The sequence below is a fragment of the Rhamphochromis sp. 'chilingali' genome, assembly GCF_963969265.1.
Source record: "Rhamphochromis sp. 'chilingali' genome assembly, chromosome: 19".
NCBI lineage: Eukaryota > Metazoa > Chordata > Actinopteri > Cichliformes > Cichlidae > Rhamphochromis > Rhamphochromis sp. 'chilingali'.
In genome coordinates this window covers 12,558,568-12,570,931 of record NC_137946.1, presented here as the reverse complement: position 1 = coordinate 12,570,931, position 12,364 = coordinate 12,558,568, and the positions used below count along the sequence as shown (strand labels likewise).

At 38.7% G+C, this 12,364-nt stretch overlaps 2 protein-coding genes across 2 annotated transcripts in view; one reads left to right on the top strand and one right to left on the bottom strand.

The window, feature by feature from the left end:
- Positions 1 to 12,364, top strand: part of LOC308386962 (lysophosphatidic acid receptor 6) — a 222,117-nt gene that overhangs the window by 33,320 nt on the left and 176,433 nt on the right. The window lies entirely within an intron of this gene.
- chrne (cholinergic receptor, nicotinic, epsilon) lies at positions 1,117 to 10,036 on the bottom strand. The gene is made up of 12 exons (XM_080866874.1): positions 9,829 to 10,036; positions 5,176 to 5,309; positions 4,929 to 4,973; positions 4,693 to 4,802; positions 4,442 to 4,597; positions 4,239 to 4,339; positions 3,918 to 4,118; positions 3,382 to 3,496; positions 3,162 to 3,276; positions 2,864 to 3,071; positions 2,571 to 2,704; positions 1,117 to 2,414 (listed from the first exon to the last, which is right to left on the bottom strand). Exons 1-12 carry the CDS (start codon positions 9,896 to 9,898, stop codon positions 2,247 to 2,249), a joined length of 1,557 nt encoding a protein of 518 aa, XP_080723000.1. The 5' UTR covers positions 9,899 to 10,036; the 3' UTR covers positions 1,117 to 2,246.

Sequence of the window (12,364 nt, the reverse complement as noted above, 5' to 3'; positions counted from 1 at the left end):
GTGGAAATGGTTTCTGCTGCTTTGCCACTGTTATTAGGTAAATCATACTATGTCCCTTTTTATTCTTATATGGAAAAGAGCCCGGTGATGTTCGGAATTTTGACACAAGACAAACAATGACTTCCTCCCCCTCCGGTACCTGCGGCTGTGTACATAGCAGGCGCATTCATGGACTTAGTTCACGTTACTGACGTGTGGACTGCCACAATTATCAAACACGAACACAAGTCCCGATTTCATACTTGTCAGGAAACATATATGCAGGAATTCAGATACACGAGAAGGGAGTAGGCGGCACGTATGCCATTTTCATGAGAATCACGTAAGGTATCAGGAGACTTCCGATTATATATATATATTTTATTTTATCCGACGAGATACCAAAATTTACATCTAAAACGCGTTTTTAGGACAAACCAACAATGTGTTTTGTACAGTTTTATTTAGAATAAAAAACTACAAACTTTAACGTTGAAGTGGGACACCGGAAGTACATGTTACGTGAGCATCAACTAAAATCAACCAGATTTAACTTTCATTCTAGTTTTATCTGTATTCCTATTTTCGAAGATAAACCGTGCATTATTAGATTAAACGAACAGAGGTATGGCATTTTCATATTGCTAGTACCTAAAAAAAGAGTTGATGACTCACGCCCATGCAAAGTGAGCGAAATCTGGAGAGTTGTTTGCATGTTAACCATAAACCAGCTTCCTCAGCCACAGCCCCGCCTGACAGGTTGACAGGTTGGAGAAATAATTGAAATGACTAGCTGAAGTTGCACACGCTGAGAGAAAACAGTAACAATGTAACAGCTGAACTTTAGACTTGCTGTATCTAAAGCAAACATACTTCTAGGACTTGATATTAAAAACACAGGCGTGAAAGGTTTGGTTTTTACCTTTTGAGTTTGATTTTTTCTTTTCTTTTTTTACAATCTTGGTTTAAACAGTGATGTGACAGGTTGATGTTTTCGGGAAAATCAAAGACAACTCCAAAAACTGGTTAACAAAGTATCCCTAGTGCAACTTTCCACCACATGGAGGCGTTCAACCACAAGTCTGACTGGATTTTTAAACAGCAGTCTATCAGTCACACAACAGTCAAACCTTTCTATGTGGTTTAATCTCACATTTTATTCCACTTTATTAAATATTATTATACACATTATAAAATTAATACAACCCGATGGCAGATCCAAACTTATTCGATGTGAGCTTTCCTTTGTTTTTGCCATAAACACACTATATTATAGAATATCTTCCCTAAATACACAACTGTGTAACTTTAAACACAGCTGGACACGAACAGAAAAACAAACATAGACCATTCAAGTCTTCAGTGTGTGAAATTTCAACAGTGTTTAGACTTGTTTTTATTTGCTAGCCCATTTCTGTCACATTTATTGAATCAGCTGAGTAACACCACTCAAAATAACTGTAAAAAATATGATCACAGTTTTAGGTTTTAGCCACACTTTGCAGATTCACACTGTCTGATGTATAAACATATAAAACACCTACTTAGACATTCAGTTCAAGATTAAAACACACACTTTGTAATAAACTAAAGAATTTGTTTTTTTTTAAAAAGAAGTCCTGGTACAGTTAACGCCAAACAGTGTCCCACTGAGCCATCTACTGTAAGCAATACATTCCAAATAATAAGTCATAGTAAGAAGAATAAGGCTTTGATTTAGAGTTGGTTGGCTCATGTTACATATATAGATAATGACCATAAGACATAATATGTGTGCAGGGATATGTTTTCTGAGTGTTTTGTAGATGGTCATGCAAGTAAAATGGGTTCTTTAGTTAAAGCATACAGTGCCTGTAGCTTCATGTTATGCAAAACAAAGTCATAAAAGTCATTTTCTGCAATAGAATTAAATCCCTTTGCACAGTGGTGCAGTGCCGTTAACATTTTTTCTTCAAAATGCATCTATAAGCTGTAAGTCTGGGCTTGCATACATTCTCATACCCCAAAACTAACAAAATAATTGTGATTTAATATAGAAATGCTGACAACTTAGTTTAGAAGTTAAGAAACGTTGAATGTTGATGCTCAGGTGTTTGACAAGCATGGAAACAGAAAGTTTTGATGTTATCAAACACAGACTTAACTCAGCCCTGAATCTTAACCATGGGATCAGTGAACAACATTGCGTTCATCATCATAAACAGCACGAGGCAAAATATACCTCGAAAACATTAAACAGAGACAAATTTCTTTTTTTCTCTCCTTTTTTAAGTTGGGACATATTTTTTACTCTCTCCTGGAAATGGTAATTCTGGGGCACGGTTGAAGTGTCCTGTTAGGAAGATCCACACTGTGCCGATGATGAATAGAGACATAGCAGCCCAGAAACACACTTTGTCGACCATTTTCCCAATCAAGACCCAGCTTTCAATTTCCTTGAGTTGGAAAGAAAGTGAACAAAAGCTTAAGTTCAAGTGAGGATATGGAAATGAAATGAAAGGAAATGAAAATTGACTGCAAAATATTACTCATCTAAAACGTCACTGAAGTTGAGTTAAAACAAACAAACAAACAAACAAACAAACACTCACAGAGCCAATGGTATTTTGTTGCCTTGTACTGTCAGCAATGAAGTTGCAGGCATCCACACATTGCTTAATCTCAGGTGCAGCTTGGGCCAAACTCTTATATAGGTTAGCTGTGCTGCTGACATCTATACTGTCCACTAGAGGGAGGGAGACACTGCGTTAGATGACAATTTGCAGTGATCAGCACTAATTAAACCAGATACATTTTCTACTTTGATTTTCAAATATTTAAGTATTTGAGCTGAAATGTGAGCTAAAGACTGTGCTGAGTGTTGCTCTGTAATCAACGGTCTTACCAATGGATCGCGTGAGACCATGCCTCTCTCTTTGCTTGTCAAACATCATTTCACTGCGAGGCTGCTTGAGCACATATTCCTCTGCTCTCTGCATGAGGCCAAAGGAGCTGCGCCGCCGCTCCCTCACCCCATTTACCTCTGTTGTCACCTCACTATCGTCCACCAGCGGAGACATGCCCAAGAAGCGGGGAACCATTTTCAAGAACAGCTGCAGCAGGCAATAGAAGTTAACAACAGTCACTTTACTGAAATAACTCTTTAAAAAACAAGTTTACTCATCTCCGTGGAGGGCACTTACATGTTTGAGGGTTTGGGACATACTGTGAGTGCTGGGGCTGCGCAGTGAGAAGTTCAGCACTACAATTTGATTTGTAGCAATGAGAGTAGTGACACACATCACGAAGATCAGGTACCTGGGGAAGACATTAGAGAGATCTTTGTTGGAGGGCAGGCTCAAACTGTTTGGATTGAAGCAAAACAAACCAGCAGGGGTCAGCAGAGAGGACATGCTGACTCACTTTCCAATTAGAGGGACAGACAGAGAGGTCTCGGGGATCTTCTGAGCAATAAGAAAAAGGAAGACAGTCTGAGCCAGCAAAACAGAGATGGACACGGTCAGCTTCTGTCCTCCAGCTGTGAGGGAGCAGCAGAGAGTTAGACCGGTTGGACCAAAAAAAAAAAGGGACATTCTTCTCTTTCATCTACTTCAGGCATCAAGGAATGCTTTGTAATATTTCATGATTTAAGACTTAAAAGTCAGCTGTATTACAGTAACATCAGTCTTAGAGCTTTAGCTGAATGCTTTCCACATCAAACCTTTAGGCTCTGTAGTTCAGTTACTTTGAATTAGCAGTTAGTGATTATTTTTTATTAATTAGTGACAAACACAATAAAAAGGCTAAGTCCAAATTATTTTAAAATTATTATGGAGAGCAAATCAAGTTCATTATTGTTTTGTTTTACATCTGAATACAGAAAATTATGAGACAAATGTGTTCATCTGGCATGTTTCAAACTTTAGTAGTGAAACAGGAAAAGCATTGACCTTACTGACCTTGTGCAGGTAGGAAGTAGGCCAGTACGACCAGAGATGAGATAAGGGAACAGGGCAGGATAACATTGATGATGTAGAACAGCGGCTTCCTTTGGATGACCAGATTGAACAAGATCTCCTGATACTCCAGGTCATCTGGGGAATACCGACTGTTGATCATCTTCCTGGCTGGACGATGGACAATGGCCCACTCACCATTCTCTAAAGGGTGTAAATGCAAAAACCTGAAGGACTTTCAAAACTTGAATATTATGATTGTTAATGTGGACTGAGGCATGGATTGATGTGTGGATGGATGGATGGATGGTGTATTTACAGTACCTGTGAAAGCCTCAGGGTCGATGTCCACCCATTCAATAATCTCCCCCATTTCTCCAACAGCCAAGGTAAGATCCACTTCATTGGCACTGTAAGTCTGGGATCTACGGTTGTGGCAATCAAGCCAAAGTTTAATAGAAGCAAATGCATAAAGAAAGACTTACATATAATATAAACGTAGATTTCAAATGATTAATAAATCCCACCTGAATGCAAGTGTGCAGTTTTGATAATCAAACGGAAAGTAGGTGATCTCAATGGCACATGTGCTGCGATAGATAGCAGGAGGCAGCCAGTAAATCCCACCATCACTGCTGATCAACACATTGGCATAGTAGGCCACATCAAATTTGCCATCAATGCTGTGGACAAAGACCAGAACCGGTTAACAAACAAACTGTCCAGAACGCAAAAAACAAAAGAGACAGAATTGCGCTCCTTTTTGTTACTGCCTTACTTGTTTTCAAGAACTATATCGGGAAGCCAGACAGTTTTGCACGGGACACGAATAACCTCAATGCCATAATACTGAGATGCATTCCAGGCAAGGCGGTAATCATTCCATTGCTGTGGTTTGAGAAAAAGATCAGCAGTGAGATTAAAAGCTGGACAAAGACGAGGGAGAAATGCCTTCTACCAAAACTCTCAAACAAAGAAAGGAAAATGACAACCACGAAGAGAGATACAACTCACAATCTCAATCCACACATTGGTTGTAAGAGTCTCCTCCTTTTCATTCTGTAGGAATGAGAGAAGAGATTGATTGAGCTGTGTAGCTCATGTGATAGTGGCTGTGGTAAATGCACACCAGAGAGATTATTATTAATCGCATTTTTTAACCGTAATGCTTTTGAATATGTTTCCACCCTTAAGTAATGCTCATACATTCTTAATGTGCGGAAAAGATGTATTGCAAAAAGTAGCAAAATGAAGCTTTTACCAGGGAAATAAGATTAGTGAGGGTCAGCTTGATCTGAACCCCCACTTTGTCTTCAGGATGTAATACTGGACGTATATTCTTGTTGTAGTTTTTGAACAAGTCCCCGATCAGCTCTGTCTCCTGATTACATTGCACTGCATGAAGAAAAGCATCAAAATTACATAGGAATATATCTGGTTATTATTACACAAGATGCTGTTGTGCAAAAGGTTTCGTACTTTATAATATTTCTGTTTGTATTGTTGTTACATTGTGATGTCCATGCAATACAGTCCCATAAGTTTGGATATCTGCATATCAGTACTCTCCAATAATATTAACAAGGACAAATATTATTTTAATGTCACTGAAGATATTATGTTTATAGCTCTACGATAGAATGTCAATCTCTCACCCTATGTCAGCTGGGATAGGCTACAAACTCTAGAGATTAGCCAATCTATGATTCCAGAGTTCAAAGATTATGCTAAAAATAGCAGTCATTGCCATTGTATTGTACTCCTTGAGTACTACTACTGCTCCTGACCATATATCCAAACAAAGGTCAAGAGAGACTAGGAGAGACTAAATGGAGGTTATTTCCAACCTCTTGCTTCTTCTCTCCCAGCTGTCACTATCCATAGCTCACATTACATAGTGGCCTATCAAAACTCTCAAATGGGACTTTAAGTCAAACTCGGGTCATCTACAATAATCATCAGTGTTATCCTTTGGCAAAAATGGTGACAGTAATACAAAGCAGAAAATATGTCATTTCCCATGAGATCCTGGGTGTCCCAGTCAGGCACAAATATGTCACTTAGTTTGAACAGTAATTTACCCATATGATTTTTTTTCTTAAGGCTTGGTCAGTTTCTACTTATTGCGCTTGGTTAATAGATGACTCTGGATATAAGAAGGATGAATGAATAAATGTAACAGTGAAATATGAGATGTGATATGCAGGAGTTTGTGTTTGAACTAAGACCATCCCCCATTTGAATTTCTAAGCAATTTTTCCCTCTAATTTCATCATTGATTAAAACAAAAACTGGTATTTTGATATTCCTTATGGTGTATATTATGCCAGCTTATTAATCACAAGCTGTTTTAATGATGGATAGCTGCAAAGACACCATGCTGATCTTGCTTAGTTTTAGGTACAAGAACTCATTCTGGGTACAGTAAGCAGAACATAGTGTGTCTGTACTGAGTAAATGGATGACTTCAGAAGTTATACGTTGTCTGACTTTTAAGTGGGCCTCGTGAGCATGCAGTATATTTCTAAATATCAGTCAGTTAAAGGGTGAGTTAAATATATGGTGCCAAGTTTTTGACCTCATCATTTCCTGTAGTTGACACTACAATAGGTTAGCTCAGACAGAGGGACGGGAGAGTGATGTTTGGAAATTAGAGGCAGAGCCTGCAGGCAACCACTGTGAAGGGATGTGTGTTTGATAGATATATATATATATATATATATTTGATTACTTCATGATTTATGATGATGGCAGAGAAGGTCAGTAAGAAGCTAAGTAAACATTACAGTATCCCTGTTTAAGATTTTGCTGAATGCTAACACACTACTTTTTCAAAACTGTGCCAGTTTTATTATTTTATTATTATTTTCATTTTATATAGCACATTTCATTCCACATAAACACAATGTGCTTACTGATTAAAAAAAAAAAGCTAAAAATGTAGGTAGATTTGCAACGTTTTGAGGTAATAAAACCAAAACTTTACAAGATATAGAATACAAATTAACACTCAAACACTGTAAGTATGTGAGAATAAAAAGGTTTTAATGTTCATTTTTAAATGTAGACATAGTTGGTGCTGGTAGTTTTGTTCCAAACAACAGGACCACAGCAAGTAAAAACACCGTCAGCATACTTGGATCTTATTCTATCTTATTCTGGAAAAAGATCTGCAGCTGATGACCTGGGAGGTCTAGTTGGGTTATAGACACTGAGCAAGTCAGAGATGTTGATGAGAGTCAAACCACTAAGTGCTTTTTGAACTGGCAGATGTATTTTAAAAGTAATGCTTTGCTGAGTGATATAACAAAGCCATAGTATATGCAAGAGCCCGCAAACAGTTTCAAACAATACTTTAGGGCCATAATGATCCAAACTGTAAGCTGACCAGAATTCTCACATGTAAACAAAAAGCCATCAAATTATAGTGAAACCAGTAAGAATCACCACATCCCAAATAATGAGAGCGATGCATCCTAACCTGGAATATCCTGATAGAAATCTGAGAGCTGATGAGATCAAGCATGCAGAGCAAAATAAAATACGGAGAGGGCGATAAAGAAGACTGCAGTGACAATTTCTGTCTGATCTGATTTGTGCAACACACAAATACAATACAAGGAATGAATGCAGGGAAGACGGACATTGTGTAGCAATTGATGAGTTAATACACATTAGCATGCTGCCTGAGCTCTAAGGGGAGTATAAAAGAAAGTATGTAGGGGCAGTCATGGTATCTTTTTTATCTCGGGGAATGTTTGTTTCTATCAGGCAGCTTTGATTTCTGCCTCATTCAGTGACTGCCTCACACGCTTTTTTGGCCTACATATTTCCCCTTCTTTGGATATTTTCTCAGTGCGGCGTAGGGAGGTTTATTATGGAAAATCCCTACACATGAGAAAACCTGCTGATTTTCATTCAGGAAGCGAGTGGGGATGTGTTGATAGCAGCCAGGCTTCATTAGCCATACCAGGCTATAGTTCCTGTGCTGCCTGGCCAAGGAAAACATCATCTGAGATTCAGATTTTATTTTGTGGCCGAGGACAGACAATGGCTCATTAATCCTGTGGCTATATAAAAAGGTCCACATGGTTTTCTGAAATTAAGGGTGAGAAAGCTCCTTCATTATTCATACAGTAAAACAGTACAAGGAATTTTAGTCACTATACTGTTCTTAATGTCTCTTGATAGTGTCTTCCTGTCCTATGAGCAACAAAATTAAAAATTCTGTATACTGTCAAAATGTAATTTATTTTTTTAGACACAAAAAATGACATTTTGACAGTAATTCGTCATGTGCATGTGTGTTATCTTTTAATGTGATTTAGAAAAGAAGAGAAACAAGAAGAAGTGTCTGGTACCTTCCTAAGAGGATTCCAGCGCATCGTGTTCTGAAGACAAACACTAACACCCGAGGTGGAGCAGAGATTCCTGATATCACACTTGGATTACATTTGACCTCATACCAAGATCATAAGTTCATCTGTTTATCTGCTATCAAATCGTAACAACAGTGTCAGTTTAATCTCAAAATTCCTATAGTCCTCTATTGAAGTGCAAGGCATGAAGAGATTCTATCATTATTCTGTGATGTTCCACAGTCACGAGTCATATTTCCAGCATTTTAATCTTTGATTTCTATTCCTTTAATGTATCAATACAAAAACTGAGAGTCCAGATTTCAGCTTGACACTTACACATACCTGTACTTGGTCTGAGAGGAATTTGGTAATGAATGTGATATCCACCAAATAGCTGGATTCAAGAAACCTTTCCCCCCTCAAATACAAGAACAAACCACCATAACTTTAGATCCTGAATTTACAAATGGATTCACAAGTATTTGTTTTTCAATTTTCCATCATCTCCTGGCTTTCATTGCAGCTTTATGACATCCTCTTACCTCATATTGTCATGTCATTTTATTTATATAGCAGATTTTAAACAACAGTAGTTGGCCTAAAGTGCTTTCCAGGTTAATGCATTTACATCACAGGCCTACAAAAACCTAACTGCAAAACATACAGCAACATGATAAAATGAAAATCAACCAACTAGTTAAAAAAAAGTGTAAAAACCCTGGGGTAAAGTTGTGCTGTGGGATAAGAATGATCTGGACCATTAAGAACAGCTTACACACTCTCATACTGTTGCTGTCATGAAAAATCATAGAGGAAGTTACGCTTTCCTTCTGATTTGTTAACTGATGTTTTTATCTAATTGTATCAAATATACTTAATGGTTATGGAATAGACGGTCATACTTTGTATGTTGTTAACCTTTTATACCAGCGGTCCCCAGCCTTTTTTGCGCCACGGACCGGTTTATGCCCGACAATATTTTCACAGAAAATAAAACTAGTACTGGTATCGAAAAAAGAAGATTTATTCATAACACAAGTGAAACGACCCAGAAAAACCGAGTAAACGACAAAAACAATAACAAAATAACGCTAAAAATCGATAAAAACCCTGAAAACCATACATTTCACACCCGAACCTCAACTCTTGCAGCCCAGTACCAAATGACTCACGGACCGGTACTGGTCCGTGGCCCGGGGCTTGGGGACCGCTGTTTTATACCATGCACAAAAACATAGTGCAACAGTATAAAGGAAGCAAATATTCTAATTCACTAGTGTGCACCAAAAAAAAGCCAAATTAGACAGTCTACAAAATCCTTGTTAGAGAAGTTGCAGATATGATATCAACAGAAGAAAAATTACTGCTTCCAGTTTAAAACAATATATGCAAGTTTACAGCTGTGTTAGTTTGCCTCTACAACTTTTTACATGTTTTCATGAGGTCTAAAGTACAGCAAGTTTTCTGTACCCTGCCAGTCACCACAAGAAGAGTTGGCTATCTCTGTGCCAGTCAGCGAGGATGTGCCAAAAGTTTGCAAGTGTGTCACTTACCCAGTCCCGCTAAAGTCCCAAGAATAGTTACAACTCCGAAAGCTATCCAAAGACTGCGCACTGCCATCATATTCCAAGACCTCTCTGCTGCTCTGCACTGTACTGTGCTGTGCTGCACTATATTGAAATATAAAGTGAGATACAGAAAGACAGTGAGACTGAAGGCAGATGAAGAGCTCTAAATCCCCCTACCAAACGTCCTGACTGTCACCCACCACGGCTGTCACTATCCGGGGTTCAGATTACACACCAGCTGAAAGCACTAAACCAGGACTTCCAGTCACTCTCCAGGCACCCACAATAATAATCATCATCATCATTAGATAGCAACTCCAACATTAGACAAAAACTAGGAGTGTCCAGGATATTCCAGATATTTCTGAAGGTAGCAATGAGACCTGTAAGCGAGACCTTATACAGCAGGAGTACTCGCATCATCAGGATAGAAAATTTCAGTTGTCAGATCGATGTATGGTCAGTGCACAGCACGAGGGCCAGTGTCACTGACAGGATTAGTGGTTGGTGTTTCCTCTTTAATCTGTCACTCACCTTTGTATCCACTAGACATGCGTAGAACTTTAAAATTTTGGTGTCAGTGTTAAAGATCGATGCAGGAAATGGCTAAATCCCACAGGTTACAGCAGGGTGAACAGGTGACTGGTGGTGCACACCTCCTATGCGTGTCCAGAGTATTGATTCTTACAGTAAACCTTGCAGGACCTCAGCGGTGAGATAGTGTCTGCAGAATAATGGGGTTAGAGGGCTGCACATAAACCCCATGAAACCAGGGAGCCCAAGAGTCTGACCTGTCAGGTTGTTTTAGCAATTCATTTAAAATGCAGAGACTAGATTTGTTGTCATAATAAAGGCTGTGATTAATCTAAGGAGTGTCTCTTTGCAGTGGCAAGGGCAACAGACTGATTTTTGGAATGTGCCATGTGAGTTGCACAGTATGTGATGTACTTCTAAATATACAATTGGGGAAACAGAGTTGAGCTTCTTTAAGGTAACTGGAGCCTCCAGAAGGCAGATTGTGTGTCTCGCACTCAGAGCTCAGAAGCAGAAAGGCTCGAGCTGTGGGCCTTCAAATTCCAGAGAGCAGAGCTGTTTTATATCCAAACAGGTGTCAAATTAAAGTGAAAAAAACATTAAACCTTTGAACCCTACTAGCGGTTCTGTTATACTGTGTGGGAGTCAACTCATCCTGTCAAAGGGAAGGGTCACAGCAAATCAATACAAAGTTCAGAGTGATCTTTCTGTCCTGATGGGAGCTTTCTGTTCGAGGGGAGGCCTGTCCAGAGGACATCAGGGCTCAGTGAGTGACTTGATGATGATGAATTATATGCTATGACCCCCGTATTATGTAAAATCTATGCCATAGAGCACTTAAGGTGTCCTAACTAAGATTACTTATGGTGGGTTTCCTGCATTTTTTCCACCTGTCTATATATATGCATTATACATTAATAACAAAACTCTGTTATTTTCCCTCATTATAATAAAGCTTCTGCTTTTATACTCGACATGCCTCATTCACCCATTCACACAAGCACCTTTCTTTCTAAGTGCTTTCTATCTAACATATAAACACATTCACACTGACATGAGCAACTTTGGGATCAGTACTTTGACCAAGGATACTTTGTCATGCAGACTGGAGTAGGCAGGAATCAAACCACTAATTTTCACATTAGTAGATGGTCTGCTTTATCTTCTCAGCTACAGCCTTCCAAAACATGTTCTGTTTAGGTTAATGTTTCCACATTACAACCACTCTGAGCAATGTGCTGTGTTTATATTTGTTACCCTCTTCTCTACTGCTAAAGCACAGCATTATACTCTCAAGCCCACCCGATTAGCATCAGAAAATAACTCACATGGAGGCTAGTTAGTGCGACATGTGAGACACGTGTGTGTAACTGTTTTTATAGCTACAGCCAACAACTACAACTAGCGTTTCAAATATAGCTACTACAAGGGAAGCTGGGGGGATCAAAATATTGTTGGGTTAATCTGAATATGAAATGACACAGGCAGTGCCTTGTTTTGGAATTCAAATAAAACTCTGAAACCTTGTTGCAGAGAAGACAATAGAGAAGTCTGAAACTTCAGCCTACAAGTCATTAGGGGTCAATCCTCCAATTATCAATAAATAAAACGTTTTATGCTTTTAAATGACTACACTGCTGTTATTATATTTTCTCACCCAGCTCGGGATCTTTTTGCTCTGTTGAAATGGGAAATTTGTTTGGGAACGATTTCAACAAACACCAAACTTGATAGCATGAGTAATCCCAGCACTGTGGTTAAATGTTTTGATTATCCAGATGGGGTTTTCAGTAGTGCAGTAATGCTGTGCAGCAACTTTACTGGAAAATCCAGTGTGGTTTTATCTTTGCCCCCCCGTGTAACCTTTGAGTATAAAAAACAGTGTGAGAAACACAGCTTGAATCTGAATTGCTTCATGTTCACATCACCAGCTGGCTATATGCTTTTGTAATGTCTGTTATTGCATCTCAGCGTTTAATAGGAAATA